General features: G+C 24.6%; 8 protein-coding genes across 10 annotated transcripts; 4 read left to right on the plus strand and 4 right to left on the minus strand.

Moving 5' to 3' along the window:
* Positions 1 to 55: 55 nt before the first annotated feature.
* Positions 56 to 5692, minus strand: LOC122860565 (putative uncharacterized protein DDB_G0282129). Its single transcript, XM_044164426.1, is given in 7 exon segments — positions 56 to 409; positions 476 to 1564; positions 1768 to 1851; positions 3358 to 3441; positions 3624 to 4077; positions 4080 to 4355; positions 5488 to 5692. Coding segments are annotated over 7 exon segments (2370 nt in total). The 3' UTR covers positions 56 to 231.
* A 1020-nt stretch (positions 5693 to 6712) lies between these two features.
* Positions 6713 to 8260, plus strand: LOC122860573 (enoyl-CoA hydratase domain-containing protein 3, mitochondrial). Of its 3 annotated transcripts, XM_044164445.1 has the most exons (6): positions 6769 to 6971; positions 7076 to 7168; positions 7228 to 7401; positions 7492 to 7682; positions 7743 to 7903; positions 7993 to 8260. In XM_044164445.1, exons 1-6 carry the CDS (start codon positions 6930 to 6932, stop codon positions 8220 to 8222), a joined length of 891 nt encoding a protein of 296 aa, XP_044020380.1. In that variant the 5' UTR covers positions 6769 to 6929; the 3' UTR covers positions 8223 to 8260. The 3 variants fall into 3 exon arrangements, with proteins under 3 accessions (XP_044020382.1, XP_044020380.1, XP_044020381.1); XM_044164447.1 differs by lacking the exon at positions 7076 to 7168 and having other exon boundaries at positions 6713 to 6777; XM_044164446.1 differs by lacking the exon at positions 6769 to 6971 and having other exon boundaries at positions 7070 to 7168; positions 7263 to 7401.
* A 1073-nt stretch (positions 8261 to 9333) lies between these two features.
* On the plus strand, positions 9334 to 10211 carry LOC122860579. Its single transcript, XM_044164457.1, has 3 exons — positions 9334 to 9620; positions 9691 to 9846; positions 9906 to 10211. The coding sequence occupies exons 1-3, from the start codon at positions 9467 to 9469 to the stop codon at positions 10118 to 10120; spliced, it is 525 nt and encodes a 174-aa protein (XP_044020392.1). The 5' UTR covers positions 9334 to 9466; the 3' UTR covers positions 10121 to 10211.
* A 266-nt stretch (positions 10212 to 10477) lies between these two features.
* On the plus strand, positions 10478 to 11224 carry LOC122860578 (nucleoside diphosphate kinase 6). Its single transcript, XM_044164456.1, has 3 exons — positions 10478 to 10592; positions 10666 to 10969; positions 11046 to 11224. Exons 1-3 carry the CDS (start codon positions 10515 to 10517, stop codon positions 11222 to 11224), a joined length of 561 nt encoding a protein of 186 aa, XP_044020391.1. The 5' UTR covers positions 10478 to 10514.
* Positions 11225 to 11420: 196 nt separating this feature from the next.
* LOC122860577 (myb-like protein AA) lies at positions 11421 to 13140 on the minus strand. Its single transcript, XM_044164455.1, has 5 exons — positions 12781 to 13140; positions 12302 to 12704; positions 11907 to 12212; positions 11662 to 11804; positions 11421 to 11602 (listed from the first exon to the last, which is right to left on the minus strand). Exons 1-5 carry the CDS (start codon positions 12812 to 12814, stop codon positions 11442 to 11444), a joined length of 1047 nt encoding a protein of 348 aa, XP_044020390.1. The 5' UTR covers positions 12815 to 13140; the 3' UTR covers positions 11421 to 11441.
* Positions 13141 to 13252: 112 nt separating this feature from the next.
* On the minus strand, positions 13253 to 15205 carry LOC122860580 (MICOS complex subunit MIC27). The gene is made up of 6 exons (XM_044164458.1): positions 14960 to 15205; positions 14661 to 14866; positions 14423 to 14571; positions 14096 to 14329; positions 13857 to 14023; positions 13253 to 13420 (listed from the first exon to the last, which is right to left on the minus strand). The coding sequence occupies exons 1-6, from the start codon at positions 14972 to 14974 to the stop codon at positions 13382 to 13384; spliced, it is 810 nt and encodes a 269-aa protein (XP_044020393.1). The 5' UTR covers positions 14975 to 15205; the 3' UTR covers positions 13253 to 13381.
* Positions 15206 to 15740: 535 nt separating this feature from the next.
* On the plus strand, positions 15741 to 18183 carry LOC122860583 (nuclear cap-binding protein subunit 2). The gene is made up of 4 exons (XM_044164460.1): positions 15741 to 15999; positions 16095 to 16415; positions 16490 to 16568; positions 18090 to 18183. The coding sequence occupies exons 1-4, from the start codon at positions 15934 to 15936 to the stop codon at positions 18104 to 18106; spliced, it is 483 nt and encodes a 160-aa protein (XP_044020395.1). The 5' UTR covers positions 15741 to 15933; the 3' UTR covers positions 18107 to 18183.
* On the minus strand, positions 16929 to 18091 carry LOC122860582 (ras-like GTP-binding protein RhoL). The gene is made up of 4 exons (XM_044164459.1): positions 17718 to 18091; positions 17519 to 17633; positions 17333 to 17450; positions 16929 to 17259 (listed from the first exon to the last, which is right to left on the minus strand). Exons 1-4 carry the CDS (start codon positions 17831 to 17833, stop codon positions 17057 to 17059), a joined length of 552 nt encoding a protein of 183 aa, XP_044020394.1. The 5' UTR covers positions 17834 to 18091; the 3' UTR covers positions 16929 to 17056.
* Positions 18184 to 18477: the final 294 nt, after the last annotated feature.

Below are 18477 nucleotides of genomic sequence, written 5' to 3' on the forward strand. Positions count from 1 at the left end.
TAAAAATCAAAATTAAATTTGTCAATATATAAAATGAGTAAATGGGTATCAACAATAATAACGAAAAGAAAAATAATAATAAAAAAAAAAACAAAAGTTTATAAATATATTTAAAAATAAAAATAACAATCAGGATAAATCCAATAATAACTAATGCCTCAGTCAAAAAAATATACAACAATCAAAGTTGCAAAAAAAAAAAAAAAAAAAAATAATGTTATATTTGTTATTTTAAATAGCCAATCGACGTATACCACATTCACAACAAAATTTTGCTGTTTCAGGAAATTTAGTGCCACACTGATGACAAAATTTTGACATTTTCGACATGATGTCATCTTGTTCTTGATGTTGTCCCACCTTGATGTTTTTTTCATCCAATTTACAATTGTAATTTTTTCGATTTAAACTAAAAAAAAAAACAAAAACAATTTAATCATTATAATATTGGCATAAATAAATATATTAATTTTACCTGCTGTATGCTGAATCAAGACTAATTTTTCCATGTTCTTTTTTGTTGTAGCTATCAGGTGATGATAAATCTTCATCACTAATTTGTCCATTTCTTGGACGTATTGAGGATTGGACAGGACTGGAGGATGATAAGGAATCAGTTTTTAAAAATGATCTTAATGAACTATATGAACCAGATACATTATCCTCAAATGAACAAACAAGATCTTCAAATAATGAATTTGATCTTTTAACATTACCAACATTACCAATACTACCAACACCACCAACAACATCAGATGATACAATTGAACTTAAACTCAAATTACTACCATTGAGATTATTAAGGTAATTATTTTTATTATTTTTATTAAAATCTGAAGTTGATAATGATAATGATGATGATGAGGATGATGATGATGATATTGATCTTGAGCTAGCCTTATTGACACTTGACACTATTGAATTATTTCTCTCTGGTATTTTTGGTGCTGATGATGCCCTGACTGAATTTGAACGATTAACATGAGATCTTGATAATTTTGCTGATTTATTATTACGATCAATTATTAAATTATTTTTTGTGAGATTAATAATGTCAATAGTGTCATTGCTATTATTATCAATTATTATTTTACCCAATGCTTTTGATTTATCAATTATCATTTTTCTACCCAATATTGGTAAATTATTATTATTATTATTATTATTATTAATCATTGTTTTGTGTCTGGTTAGCTCAAAATCATTTAATATTTCACGTGATATTGAATTAGTTTCAGTTGAATCTGATGAAAAACCAGTTGATAATTCATCAAAATTTGTTGTTGTTGGTTGTGTTGGTGGTGATGGTGGTGATGGTGGTAGTTGTGCAATTGAAGATGTACGTTTATCTATATCATTTGAATTTAATGTTATTTGATTTGGATATTTAACAAAGGCTGATAAATTTGAATTGGAATTAATATTATTATTATCATTATTGGTATTGGTATTTTGGGAATTTGTAAATTCAGGAAATGATTGATCATCACTGCATGTGTCTGATAATAAATCATTCATTTGACGTTCAGCTAGTAGAAATGGATCATAATCCTGTGTCATTCCACTGTAGAAATAAAAACAAAAAAAAAAAACAAACAAAACAATTAACAAAATTTGTGAAAATGGATAATTGCTGTAAATAATAATATAATGTTAATGATTGGTTGATGGTGCAGCAGTGCTCGAGACAAATGATATTGTTTTATTGTTTTTTTTTTTTTTTTTTTTTAAATAAAATTGTAATTTATTGTCCAGCTAGCAACTTACGTTCTGCCTTTTAGTACAAGATTAAAGTCTGGATGTCTGCGAACGTAATTACTCCAAGCTGGGCGACAAGTTGTCGCTGAATTTCTATAAATGGGAATTTTATTTATTTATTTAAATGAATATAATTTAATTTGTACCTTTTTCCTGGTATTTTTTTGATTGGGGGCAATACACATGGGATTTTTGGATTTTTATTATTATCAATTTTTAACAAGTCCATTCTTCGATGTGCTTGATAAACTCTACCCTTTGAATTTCTAATAGCTTGTTCTAAATATGTTAATCTATTTGATTTTTTATTACGATAATGTTGTTGTTGCATCATTGAAGATGAATTAATATTATTTTCAATTTCATGAGGCTTGTTAACACCGTCAACTTGTTTTTTATTTTTAATTAAAAGTGGCATTGCCTCAATTGATGATACAAGTGAGTCTGTACTATTACGAAGATAACACATTTTTTTTCTTAATTTTTTTCGTAAATAAATGTCATGTGATCTGTCTGAGTCTAAAGAATCAGTTGTTATGTTTATTGAATTTTCATAATCATTATTGAGGTCATTTATTTTTTTCAATGAATCTCTATTTTTTTCAATTATTTTAAAGCTATTATCAGCATGTAATTTAACTGTCAAATTTAATGGTTCAATTTCATTATTTAATTTTAAAATTTCTTGATTATTTATTTTTTTATCATCATTATCATTATGATGATAATCATTTTGTTGATTGACACTAACAAGTTCTTGAAATTTCAAGGTTTCTTTATTATCACCTCCCCCTCCAACATGACCATCATCATCATCAGCATCATCATCAACTTCATCATTATGATCATTTTTATCATTAAAAGCAACTGGAGTACTAGTTCTACTAATGTCAATTACAAATTCCTTTAAACTTTCTACATCAACTTTTTCTTCAGTGTCATCATTAGTCAATTTAACAAGCTCAACAACAACAACATCATTATTATTATTATCATCATCAGCAGTTTTAATAACAATAACATTATTTTCTTTAATTAAATACGTTTCATCTAATTTATCACAATTATTAATCCAAGTTTTCACATCATCATCATCGTAATCGTCATTTGGATTCATCATCAAATTATAATTATTTGATTTGATACATTTTTTTGTTGTATCATGATTTATTTTTTTATATTCAATTGTACAAGGCTGTACTTTCATTACACCAGTTACATCAGTATTAACTGTGACATCATTGAGCTTTGGATTACCTCGACTTCTGGATGAAACAATATTTAATTGTTTTTGATTTTTTATTGATGACATTGAACGTCCTCTAATTTCCCATTCTTTTGTACTTGATTCAGATGAATTTATGGATATATTTGAATTATTATTAGTAATTATTTTTGATGAGTGGGAAGTTTGTAAAAGTGGGCATTGATTTCTTGTTATTTGCAAATCTTCTATTTGTCTAAAGGTCAAGGAATATTTAATGCCAAATATTGCCTTATTATTATAATATATCTTTAATTATTATTTACCAGTTGATGGGTAATATATTATAGTGTTTTTTTTTTTTTTTTTTATTAATAACCAAATCAACAACTTACCTAATAAAAGATCTGTCTGATGGTCTAGATTTGAGTGGTCCTGATGGTACAATTCCTTCATTTTTTCCTTGACTAATTTTACGTCTATAATTATGTAAATATGAATAATTTTAATTTTTAGAGCAACGTCTTTGAATAATAAATCATTCAACAAGACAGGAAATTGTTTCAAATTTAGCTCTCAATTGCAGGTCAAAAAAAGTGAAAAAATAAAAAAATCAAAGTTGGCAATGAGCCAAATAATAATATTATATTCAACAACTTACACAACAGCTGGTTTGTAGCTATTTGATGAACTGCTTGAAATAATTTTACAGCTGTTGGGTAATGAGATACTTTCTTTTGGCTTAATACTTCCTGGTGATGATAAATTTTTATTGTTGTTGTTGTTGTTGTTGTTGTTCATTATTGTTGTTGTTGTTGTTGTTGTTGTTGTTGTTGTTGATGAACTTGGTGCATATTTTTCACGATTAGTCATACGACGATTTTTTAATACTGGTGCACGATATTTCATTCTTGCATCAAGTCTTTCTTTAGCAACATTAGTCATGGCATTTGATGGTACATGTGTTACTCTGTCTTTACACCATGCAACATGACGATCATATGCTTTTATTCCAAATTGACGATTACACGTTGGACATGTGCCTTTGTCGTTGGCACGAGTTGGAGGTCCAGATGTTGTTGATGATACAGTTTGACGATTAATTTTTGTATCATTCTATTATTAATGAAAAAAATAAAATAATGTTTATCTATCAAAAATAATAAAATATTGTGTAAATCTCTTTCATATTTATCATCATTCATTCGTTTTTTTGTTGATTCTTTTGGTAAAAATTCTTCCAATTCAGTACCACGTATTCTTTGTTTTGATGAATCAAATGGTTTACGTTTTTTTGTTACTGTTTTTTCACAAATAATTGTATGTTTTTCCAATGATTGAAGCTTGAATGTTCGTCCACATATTGAACACGGTAATAATGCTGCTGGTTCATCTATATTGTCATTTAGCAAATAATTAATTATTAATTATAATATATACATGAAAATTAACAACTTGGTATATTGACATTGAATATAAAAAATTAATAAGATACACAATAATTATTAACTCTTAATATAAATAAAAACAAATAAATATGGGGGACACCTGCAACTATTTCCACACTGATCATTTATCTCGAGATGATGTATTATTCAATTGCAAACATATGCTAGTATATATATACATATGTACAATTAAATATACGCATAATATAGTATATATATGATTTTACTTTCGCCCCCGTATTTAAGACTTAAGAGTCAAGACTTGTTCGCCTACATTGTCAAACAAGCTTCCTTGTATGGTGCTGATTCACTGTCATTCTCCACTTGATACCAAACTTAAATCTCAAAAAAAAAAAAACCAACAATATTTTCTTCCGTCATTCAAAGCAACGAGCAATTTATTCTCGTTTACTTTGAGATCAGCCACTTATGGACACGTGGATCACCTTCACAATAATATACAAACAACAACGACAACCACCATATGAAAAACCATAATAACATAAGCCAAATTTATAAATAAATCAATTGCAGTTATTCAAATAATAAAAAAAGATATAAATAATAATCAATTTAATTTATATTCAGTTTATAATATAACTTATAATAATAATAATTTTGAAAAAATTTTTACTTACGCATTTTATAAAAATATCTATAGATTCAAATAATTTGTTTTTGTCTCTTATTTTTTTTAAAAATATTTTCATTGTTTTGAGTATTACATATTATCAAGCAAACTTATACGTGAGTTTAATTTTTTTCTTGCAGTTTCCTTGGCGTTCAAGGTGAACAATTAAATAGATTTAATGCTTCAACGAGTTAAAAAAAAGGTTTAAAGTCCTCATTCAAATGTGACTATTATTATTGTATTATTGTATATTATTGCAATATTATTAACTGATGATTTTATATACATATATCATATGTATATGGTAATTGGTAAATAATCAAGTATTTTTATTATATATTTTACAATCAACTGTCAGTATTTATTTTATTTTTTTATTATTTATAAATAGATAATAGATGAGGATGATGATAATTGTTAATTTAAATTTTGGAAAAACCCCTCACCTTTAGTCTCCGATTGATAATAAGCATTATTATCATCATCATCATCATCATTGTCATGGATAAATGATAATTTAAATTGAGATGATGATTTATTAGTTTTTGATAATAATGTGTTTGTTAATGATACACTACGAGATGCAGGTACTGAAGGAGAATTTTTAAATTCTGGTCGATTGACCAATTTTCTTGATACACAGCACAACATCGAGTGTACTTAATTCACGACAAAACACTGACCGACTGTCTTGGACACGACACAATTTACAAACCGTTCAAAGCCAATCCTCTCATTTTACTTTTTTTTTATGAAAAAATAAACACATTACCACCAACAACAGCGTATGTATAATGTATGTTTTATACATATATCCATACTCAAGAAGAAGAAGAAGAAGAAGAAGAAGACAACGACAACTCACTTTTTCCAAATGTATATCTTACAAAATGTGAGTTTATTTTCGTTCATTTAATTTTTTAAAATTTTAAAAACTCATAGAATACATCATCATATAATATAAACACTATAATTATAGACAAAAATTATTCTCATCATGGTAAAATTAAAATTAAATAAGAAAAATAAAATACACAGTCAGTCAGTTGATTGTAAATTTTTTAAATCAATTAATTACAATACTATATATGCTTATAAAAATAATAATTTAAAATTTAATTATAATTGTAATTGTAATTGTAATTGACAGACACTCACCCACGCAGTCAGCCATGATAGTTGTTATACAAAAAATTATGAATTGTACTCGTTGTCATGGTGATATTTGTTGACAACTAGGTAAATATATTATGTATAATAAATAATTACATTGCAAAACTATGTATATTGCCTCGACCTGACACCAATTTCGATTAAACAACACAATAATTTAAATTTATGATTCATTGAACTGCATTAACTACACAACGCCCATGTCTTGTTGCACTGTTTTTTAATTTAAATTTACATTTAAATGATTAGATATATAAATAAATTATTGTAATATATGTATCACAAAAATTGTAATTTTTTATTTAAAAACTCACTATACAAGTATATATATATATGTGCATTAAATGGAAATTTTTTATAATTTTAATTTTCATGATGATGATAATAGTATTTTTATTTTAATCATAATAAAGAGTGTTTTAAATTTTTGTTATTCAATTGAATTTAATAATGACTAGCTTACTTTCTCTACTTTATCATCATCTAAATAATTTTAAATTCACACTGTAAACTTTTTGAAAAAAATGGCTGATTTGTATTAGGAGCATAGAATGACCAAGGAGGTAAATATTTACTTTTGTGCTTTTGATGCGCACGCATGTTATGCCACCATGACACCAATTGTTGTTTTTTTTTTTACAATAAATTGATAATATAATAATATAATAATAAAACAATAAATAATAGGTACATATGTAAATACAGTTTAACAGTTATGGCTTGTTTATTGAATCACATCAAATTATTACTGCCTCTGGTAATTGTTATATTTTTTATTATTAATATTTTTTGAATAATTGTGCTTCTAATTTTCTATTGACGACAATAACAAAATGCATTTTATGATTATATATTATTAAGGTAAATAAACAGCTGACAAGGAGATACTTGCATGTTACTCATGCAGCTTTTTCAAATGAAAAAAAATATGTTGAAAGTCATGAAAATAATGGAGTAAGTTTTAATTAATTAATTAATTTTAATTATTATTAATTTAATATAATTTATTTAAGGTACGAACAATAACATTATGTGATTCTGAATCTAGAAATTCTTTGTCACTTGAAATGATGAAAAGTCTCATTTGGAATATCAATAGAGATAAAGACAATTTATCATTGAGATCAATTGTTATAAATTCAACACCAGGAAAAGTTTTTTCAGCTGGACATAATCTTAAAGAATTGGTAAAATATTATTATTATCATTATACCACTTGAATATATGTGTATTATGAAAATGATGATTTTATTATTTAATTTAAAATAAAAACCAAGACATCATCAAAAGGCATAAAATACCATGAGGAAATATTTTCAACAGCTGAATATTTAATGAGACAATTAAAAAATTCACCAGTTCCTATTATTGCAGCTGTTGATGGTCTTGCTGCAGCAGCTGGTTGTCAATTAGTTGGTGCATGTGATATTGTTATTTGTACAAAAACAAGTACTTTTTCAACACCAGGGTAAATATTATTATTATTTGAAAAATTAATTTATTCATTATTTTATATTTTTGTATATAGTGTAAATTTTGGAATATTCTGTTCAACACCTGGTATACCTCTAGTCAGAAATGTACCAAAAAAAGTTGCTGCCCATATGCTTTTTACAGGATTGCCAATTGATGCTGATCAAGCATTTCAAGCTGGACTTGTTAGTAAAATTGTATCAAATGAAAATCTAGGTAAAAAGTCAATCAATCAATTAATTTTTTTGATTAAAAAAAGAAAAAAAAAGAAAAAAGAAACATTGTATTGTATTTTTTTGTTGTAGATGAACAAGTTAAAAAAACAACAGAAATGATAAATGCAAAAAGTCGGTCAGTCATTGAACTTGGTAAAAAATTTCTTCAAGAACAAATGGAGCTTGATTCATCAACAGCTTATTCATATGGAACTAAAGTAATGATTGAAAATTTACAATTAAAGGATGCACAAGAAGGCATTTATAGTTTTATAGAAAAACGTCAAGCTAAATGGATTCACACATTTGATAAAAGTTGAAAGAAATAAAAAATAATAAAATAAGTGTGCAAATACAATGCTGGAATTTTATCATTTGATGCAATAATAATATATTATTATACACTGCTGGGGAGACATGAAAAAAGACTCAAAGTTTAAATAAAATTATATGAATTATTAAAAATTCTTTGTTGAACCGGGAAGAAATATTATTATTGTTATTTGTACTCTTTAAAGATTTTATAAAAGTTTTCCACTATCAATTAATAAATTTTTATTTTTTTATTTTTTTTTATTTTTGCTTAATATCCAAGTACATGTATAGAAAATATAAATAAATGAAAGGTCAGGAAATGATTTTGTTCAGTGTCAAAGTGCACAACAAACTGATAAAAAAATGTTCTAGATATCTTGAAATGAAAAAAAATAATGAATAAATCAACAACTTGAAAATGTTATTTTTTTAAAAAACATAAAAAAATAATAAAAAATACTTATTTGAGTATTTGATTATATGTAAAAAGTCAAAGAAACAACAAGATGAGACCTCACATCAAGCAAGTTTAATATTTATTATTAAACAACAGACATTGCTCCAATTAATATATGTATATAGATAAATATTTTCCATCAAGTCTTGCATACAATTATTATTTATTATTATTATGTACTTTGTCTTTGTCTTTGTTTTATTTTTATAATTATTAATCATTCGTTTCAAGTAATAATTTAAAGTTTTAATTTTAAATGCAATAAAATCTTTTTTTGGATTGAAATATTATGGAGGTCATTACGGTCAATAAACAACTTAATAACTTAATATATTAATATAATAACAACAATTGTATTGAGTTGTCTCTCCCCTGCAAATTTGATTTTTGACTTTCAAGTATTTTATTAAATTATTAATATCTTATCAAATCAAAATTAATCACTTGTTTATTTATTATTTAAATAATTTTTAAATGTCATTTCAAAGGACATTTATTTATTTATTTAAAGGTTCTTTTATATATAAAATAATATTATACGCATATATCTATAGTGAGTTGACTTGAATATTTTAATTTATATTATAATAATTATGATGATGATGATTCCCCTCTTTTAATTAAAATTTACATACAAGTAGACACTCTCTTTCTGATTATAACTCGCATCTTTCGACAGTACAATTATTTGATTCATGCATCCATGCATTGGATAAAATTGTCTCACTGGATTAATATTAATTTAGTTTAAAACAAAATATTATTAATTTATTATTATTATTTATATTTTTTATGAGCTCTTTTGTGAATAAAAAATCACCAGTTTTTAGGCAAATTGACAAGCTGGCTGATAAGCTTGAAATTGAAAATAAAAAAATCAAGATTGATAAAACCAAGAGGCTTACTAAGCAACAGTTTTTCAAACTGTTTTTCAATACTTGTTTTGGTAAATTATTTTATTTTCATTTATTTATCTATAAATAATATATACCTAATAATAATAAATTTATCATTAGATTGCTGTAAAATGTCTGCTATTCCACATGGTGGTTTTGCTGTACATAAAGTACGAGAACGTCAATTATTACATTTAAAAATGCAGGCAAAAAATGATGATAAAAATAATTCATCATCATCATCAAATGGATATAAAAAAAATTTAACTGATGAAGGTAACATGATAATAATAATAATTATTATAATATTTTAATTATTTGTTTTTTTTTTTTAGCAAGAGAATTGACACCACTCAAGTATAATAGCAAATTAATGAATAGTATTTGGGGATTGTACAATCGTTATTCACCTCATAATTTTAAGAAAAATACTGATGCCAATGAAAATACTGCCGAGGGAGTGTTTTCGGCAGCGTGGGGGAAATTCCTCCACGATAACACTTCCCCGGCACAAACATCATCAGCTAGGAACATTGCCGTCAAACATTAAAAACAAAACTTTTTCATGTGTATCATTAAAATGACAATCAATAAAAATAATTATTTTAAAAATTGACTATTTATGTTTATTTATTATCTACCAAGACACGTGAAATTATCATTATTTTTTTAGCAAAAAAAATAAATATAATCAGATATAGGTACATAATAGCAGACAAATTGTAGTGGATTTTGTATTGACTTGCGACTTGCGGGCAATGTCAAAATACTTAATACATACATACTTATTGTAATAATAAACATTAACACGTGTGTTTTTATAAAAGTCGAGTCGTCATTTTAAATTAAAAACAAGAGGGCATATTTATAAATGAAAAGTTGTTGTTGTTGTTGTTGTTGTTGTTGTTGTTTAACAAGTATTTACTTAAAAAAAAAAAAAAAAAATGAAAGGATTAAATAAACTTGAATTAACACTTGCTATAATAAAGCCTCATGTTGTTAAAAATCCAATAGTGTTAAAGGTGTGTAACCTTAAAATTATCATATCAAAATAATAATAATAATAATAATTTGTTGTTTATTTTCCATCAACAGAAAATACGTGAGATTATTATAAATAATAATTTTAAAATTATAAAATCTCAAAGAAAAATTATGACACCAAATGATGCCAATGCATTTTATGCAGATCACAAAGAAAAATTTTTTTTCAATAGACTATTTACATTTATGTGTAGTGGACCATCTGATATTCATATTTTAGCAAGAGAAAATGCCATTTCCAAATGGAGACAAATTATGGGACCAACAAAAGTTTTTTATGCTCAATATTCACATCCTCAAAGTATCAGAGGTAAATATGGATTAACTGATACTAGAAATGCCACTCATGGATCAGGTTGGTTTAATTTTATTTAATATTTATTTATTTATTTATTTACCTTTCATTTATTTAATTTTCATAATAATTACAGATTCTCAAGAATCTGCTGAACGTGAGATGAATATATTTTTTCATGATTTTGATACTTTAAAATGGATCAAAGAAGAAGAAAATTATTTTAGAAATGAAAAAATTAAATTAGACACTGAATTATTTGTACATAAAATTTACGACAACAATAATCATAATAATAATGATGATGATGTTTAAAAATATCTTGAGTATTTTATTTTTATTCATAGAGAATTTTATGATTTATCTAGTATAGTCAAAAATAAAGCTCTAATCTTTGTATTTGTTGATTCACAAATATTACTTGAGTATAACAACAATTTGTGTGTGTGTTGCAAATATATTAATAAAATAGAGATACATATTTTCATTTAAGGTACAATTTGGTAATCTATTATTATTATTATTATTATTATTATGCATTTATTTTAATAAATACTTTTGGTCGAGAAAATACTTTGATGCCTTCTTCAAGTTTATTCAATTCTTTTTCAATTTCAATTTTTTGTCGTTGTGAACGTAGTGTGTCTGATCTTATTGGTATCATATTTAATTTGGTGACAAAGTCTTGATAATCTAAAATAATAATGAAAATAAAAAATAATATATTTCAATTAAATTTAAAAAACACGTACTTTTTTTTAATTTTTTCAAGGTGTCTTTTCTTTCATTGTCTGGTAAAGGAACATGTCCATCAGGACAATCTGCAATAAATTCAGCATCAGCTTGAGCTTTTATTTCTTGTTGTAGTTTTTCTTCTTTGCGTTCCTTAATATATCTTGATAATAGAAATAATAATAATAAATATTGTATTACATATTTTTACATTTATATACTATTTAGTAATTGAGTGATTGATTGATTAATTAAAACAACATACTTGGGAACAACACCTTTACGATAACTTGGTGGCACAGTACCATTATTTAATTGAGCTGCAATTTTCATAGCTAGTGTTGTTTTTCCTTTATTTATTTTAGCAGAACAATCAAAATCTTGATTTTGTAATTGATTATCTAAATTTTTTTGATGATTTTTAATTGACTGATTAGTGCCTGCATCACCTTTTTCACTTGGTAAATTTAAATCCATTTGATGAGTCTCATCATGATGATGATGATGATGATGATGATTTTGTGAATCTAATTTTAATGGACTTTTACGAGGTCCTCTTCCAGATGGATATCTATTAATAAACAAGAGTAAAATTACACAATAGGTATATTAATTATTATTTTGTAAAAATAATAAATAAAATAAATAAATAAATAATACCTTATTGTTCCTTCAGCATACAATTGAACCAAATCACCATCACCAATAGTTTGCATGCCTTGATTTCTAAATGTTTTATTATTTTCATAAATATCAATGGGTGGAATAGTAGAGCTAAAATTATTTTTGTCATTAATGTTTTTTAAATTTTCCAAGTGTTTTTCTGTTTTTTTAATTTTTATAACATTATTATTATTATTATTTGGTGTATTTGATCCTTGCATACGACAATTAATTTTTGGTGCAACATTTTGATATTTATTTTGTTGTTTTGATATTTTTAATTTTTGTTGTAAATCAGCAACAAAAGCATTGTCTTTGTTATTATTGGGATGAAAAAATTGTTCCATACGACGTAAATTTTTAACATTTTCTTGAATAAAATTTTTTCGACTTGGTAATTCTAAAATATAATAATAATAATAATTTTTAATATTTTTATGCAAGTATGTGATGAATATAAATAAAAATATACTCACTGGTATCTGGAAAAACTCCTTTTAATGTTGTCATTTTTTAATAATATATTATAATATTGATAATTCGATTGTCTCTGGTCTATATTTACAACAACAGCAGTAAGCCACCCTTATAAATTGTTTTTAATATTTAATTGAATTTGACATTAGCGTACAACACACCAGTCAATTTTCATCTCTCTCTCTCTCTTTGTCACATAGTTTCGAATCAAGGATCATTTATTTTTAATTGAAATATAACAACATAGAATTTAATATATAAATATAATATATTTCTGTCACTGATGGAGTTTATGTATAAATAAATTTAATCCCGTTGCCCACCGTTGCCAAACAAATAGGTTTGTTTGTTTGTTTGTGTGGTTGCGCTCAGCTGTTTTTTTTTTTTTTTTTTTACTTAAATAGTTAGATCTGAACTTGGCGAGAATCGAAATTTGAATATAATAATAATAATAATAATAATTTCAAACCATTTTATCAATATAATAATTTTTATTTCTAAAATTTTTACAATGATTTATTGATGGTTTTTCTTTTTTAATTAGGTATATACGTATGTATTATAAAAGTACACCATTGTTGACTATTGAATTTTATTATTTTATTTGTCCTTTTTTTCTGGTTCAGCTTGCTTGGTTTTCTGTTGAAAAATAAATAAATAAATAAATAAATAAATAAATAAATAAATATTATTGCTAAATTTACAAGGAAACCAACACACACACAAACACAAAAAGGACACATTATTTTAACCAGGAGTCAGGACCATCTACTTTTTTTATTGTCATCATCATTATTCATTATCTACTATTTTGGAATTTGATATTTGAATTTTTCCTTGTCATTGTTTGATTCTACAAGTGGAGAGTTTAAAATAGATTCATCATCTGTTTGTAAAAAAGAAAAAATAAATAAATAATGACAATAATAAAGTAAGTAAAATTAATAATAATAATAGATTTTAGTAGTTGGCCAGTCAAACACGGATGAGGATGGATATCAAAAGCTAGGAAATTAAATAAAATAATAATGGTTAATTATTATTGTTGAGGATGATGGCTGGGAATTAGTTATACCTCTTCTTTTAATTCACCAGCATCAATTGCAGCATTATTATTATCATCAACAGCAGCAGAACCACTTTCACTAGCTAAATTAATAAATTCTGAAAATGATGTTGGTATTTTAATTGTTGGAAATTCAGGCCAAGATATTTCAAGTTGTTTTTCATCACCAGGTTTTACTGTAATTTATTATATTATTATATTAAAAAATTTAAATAAATTAAAATATAATAATATAATATCAAACTTACCACCATAAATAAAATTATAACCAATGTTTATGTAATGTTTTGAAGCAACAAGTGTATTTTGAGTTTCTTTTGGATAACAAATACTGGCTGCAGCTATAATACCAGTTGTTGTGTAAATTACCTTTTTAAATTTACCACCTCGTAGACTAAAAATTAATCCAGCTAATCCACCAATTCCTACAGCTCCAATACGTGGTAACATATTGTTCTCTTCTCTCAAATAATCAAGTAAAACTATAAAATTTAATAATAATAATAATAATTAATAATATATATATACAAATAAATGAATGAATAATTATTATAATATAATAAAATTAAACTCACGTGAGCTATGCTCCATGCTTGTATTTAATTTATCTTTGACTGTGTCTGTTACATGTTTGTATTCAGTAATAACACTTTGAATATTTTTACGTACACTTCCAAATCCTTGTTCAATATAAATTGTTGCTCCAAATTGATTATCATCTTTACTGTTGAATTATTAAATTTATCTATTTATATAAATTGTATTTAAAAACAAAAAATTATTTAAATGTATTGATAATTACTTGTGATTTACCATGGAAGTTCTTTTGATGTTACATTGTGTACATAAATTGGTAATTCTGATGGTCGTATTAATATTTTATTAGCAGCAACAGCATTATCATTACCAATTTGATGATGATTACTACATTCAATTGGTTTTTCTGGTGGTGTTGGAGTTGATTTTATTACTGGAATAGTTGCACATAAACCTCCAGGCATCAAAAATTTTTTAAATATCTATTGAAAAATAATAATAATAATACGTAGTAGTTTATTTTAAATTAAATTAATTATTTAATGATTATTAAATCATCATGTATGTAATAATACCTGTAACCCTTGCATTTTGACAGCTGTTTTTATTGACAATACAAAATTTAATAGGTATATAATAAAAATTAAATTGATTGGCAAATTAAATTTATTCAAAAAAGTTTTTAATTCAATTTGTTAATCCTCAATTTAAATATATAACTATTGATGACAGTTATTATAATATTAATATTGTTAATATAACATGATGTGTATATGAAAAAATTGATAATTTTGCTATTCAGTAGACAAAGTAAGACAGAGTGAGAAATAGATAAAGAGAAAGAGAGAAAAAAAAAAAAAAAAAAAAAGATGGACCTCTACTAGCGACATCTGCGTCATTTATTTTATTATTATTATTTTTATTTAATTTATATATTCATTAATTAAGTTACTTTATATATATAAAATAAAATTACATTGATTCCTGTTCCTCCAATTTCTACCAATGTTCCTGGTTGAAATGCATCACAAGGATCAACAGGCTCTCTGCAAGTTATGTCTTTTCCAAGAATATTACCAATTGTAAAATCCAATATTTTATGCACAAAATTGTTCATATTATTCTATAAAATATTTCAACTTGAAAAAATATATATTCCATTAATTAATAATAGATTTTAAAAAAACTGTGAATTTAGCCGTTAATATTTTAATATCATTATTAAATAAATAAATAAAAAATGAAAGATGTGTAATATAAATATTTTATATAATTGCGCGCTCTCAATGGTGGTTTCCGGTTTATTTTTCATTTTATTTCCTACAAACAATTATTCCAAATCCACACTGATCCACACATTCCAGTAAATAAAATAAAACCAGTTGTCAGTTCATTTCATTCATTTGTCGAAAAAAAAAATTATTTGGCAAAACATTTGTTGTTTGTGTGTCTTTTAATAATAAAATACAAATAAAAGATTGCTGGTATTATTTGAGAGCATTAATTAATAAAAATAAAAAATTAATTAAGTGTTAATTAATTAAGAAAAATGTCGTCTATTGTTAGCACGACTGTATCAACTGAATTGAGTTCATACAGAGATCAACATTTTAAAGTAAGTCTAACCTCTAAAATCATTGTAATTAATTTTATTATAATTTTAATTTTAATTTTAATTTATATTTGTTTGTTTATAATAAAAAATAATAGGGTTCAAGAGCAGAACAAGATAGACTTTTGAGAAATTCAACAACTTTGTATGTTGGAAATTTGTCATTTTATACAACAGAAGAACAAATATATGAATTATTTTCAAAATGTGGTGACATTAAAAGAATAATAATGGGTCTAGATAAATATAAAAAAACTCCATGTGGTTTTTGTTTTATGGAATATTATACAAGAGCTGATGCTGAAAATTGTATGAGATATGTAAATGGTACAAGACTTGATGATAGAATTGTTCGTACTGATTGGGATGCTGGTTTTATTGAAGGTCGTCAATATGGACGTGGTAAAACTGGTGGACAAGTAAGTCTATAATAATTAATTAAAAGTATTTACTTGTACTGATTACTTTTATTATTTTAATTTTAATTTTTTAGGTACGTGATGAATACAGATCTGACTTTGATAGTGGACGAGGTGGATATGGAAAAATAATTCAACAAAAAGTTACACCTGGTGAGAGTGCTTTTTCATAATAACAAAAATAATAATAATAATAATATTTATCTATTTATATTTATCATCTACATTGGACACAAAAAAAACAATTTAAATTGTCATTATTTGCTTAAATTTTTTAAAATAATAATGAAAGCCAAGTTAAATGTACCTACCTATATTATTATAATAATAATTAAACAAAGAAAATAAAATGCCTTGATAATTATTGGTGGTATTATTATTATTATTATTATTATCATTACTACTATTGATATCATTTATTTGTTTAACAATTGATAAATTTACATGAAATTTCATGTCCACATATTATATACAGTATTTAAATTTTTTTATTAATCTTAAATATTAGCACATAAAGGCACATGAAGTCATTCAAGTCTTTGGTCAATATTCTTCATTATTTTGATGAAAAATAATATTTGTTTATTTTTTTTTTTTTATATAAATTAAAAAACAAAATAATTATTTAATTTCAACAATATTTATAGTATACAACAAAATGTTTTATTTTGTGGTTTTTTTAAAACTGCTCTGATTGCTTCAATGAAAACATCATCAAGTCCCTCTTTTTTCATTGCTGAACATTCAACATATTTAACAGCATGAATTCGTTCTTTCATTTTTTTACAATCACGAGTACTTACTATTTTATGATTATCTGGTGCTCTTAAATCACTTTTTGTTCCTTGGAAAAAAAAAAAAAAATAAAAATAAATAATAATTATCATTAATTAATAATTAATAATGACTATACTTACCAACAAGAATTATTGGTACTGTTGGACATAAATGTTTTATTTCTGGTTGCCATTTACTGGCAATATTTTCAAATGAACTTTTTTCAGTTATAGAAAAACACAAAAGAAAACAATCTGTCTGTAAAATAAAAAACATGAAAAACAATTGAAAATATATTATTATATTATTATAATAATTAAATTTACATTTGGATAAGATAATGGTCGAAGTCGTTCGTAATCTTCTTGTCCAGCGGTATCCCAAAGTGTCATGTTGAGTTCTTGTCCATCAACCAATATATTATCCGAGTAATTATCAAAACTAAAATTAATAATATAATTAATATTCGTGACTTGATTGCGTGACTTTTATTACTTATGTTATTAAACTTATTATTAAACTTACACTGTTGGAACATATTCTGTGGGAAATTTTTTAGTTGTATAGGTAATAAGAAGACAAGTTTTTCCAACCATTCCATCACCAACTGCTGTTATTTTAATTGATCTTTTTGATGCCATTTTATTAGCTATATTAAAAAAAGGAAAAAAAAACTATCAAGTGTCCCCTCAATAATAATACTAATAATAATAATATATATTTCCTGTTATTTCCTGTTACTAGTTACTACTTTTATTGACCTAAAATAAAATAATTTAATTTTTTTGTAGGTCAATTAAATTTTTTACATAAAAGAAACAATTGTTTTTATATATATAATATTTATTCATTTATTTTTTTTTTCTTTTTTTTTCGGTGGAAAATAAAATAATAAAGAGGAAAGCTGTTCTTGATCTACGATAGACTGAAAAAGTCCAAACCGGATTTCTAGTCTCGTGTGATTCAATTCGGACTGATGATGGATAAAATTATAAAAAAAAAAAAACAAAAAAAAAAAAAAGAAGAAGAAGAAGACACAACAACAAATTTATATGGTCGCATCCGGCGACACTATACCTCCACTCGATTGACCATCAGCCAAGGCTATCGTCGTTATATTATTGTGTATTGTGCATATCAATGAATTAACAACAACAACAACAATACTTGATCATAAATATCTATTGTATATTTATATAATTATAATACACAGTGCATTTTCATAAGTTGTTCTTCTTCAGTCCATCTTACCCAAAAAATACAACTTCCATTGTGAATATATAAA

The sequence above is a fragment of the Aphidius gifuensis genome, linkage group LG1, assembly GCF_014905175.1.
Source record: "Aphidius gifuensis isolate YNYX2018 linkage group LG1, ASM1490517v1, whole genome shotgun sequence".
Classification (NCBI taxonomy): Eukaryota; Metazoa; Arthropoda; class Insecta; order Hymenoptera; family Braconidae; genus Aphidius; species Aphidius gifuensis.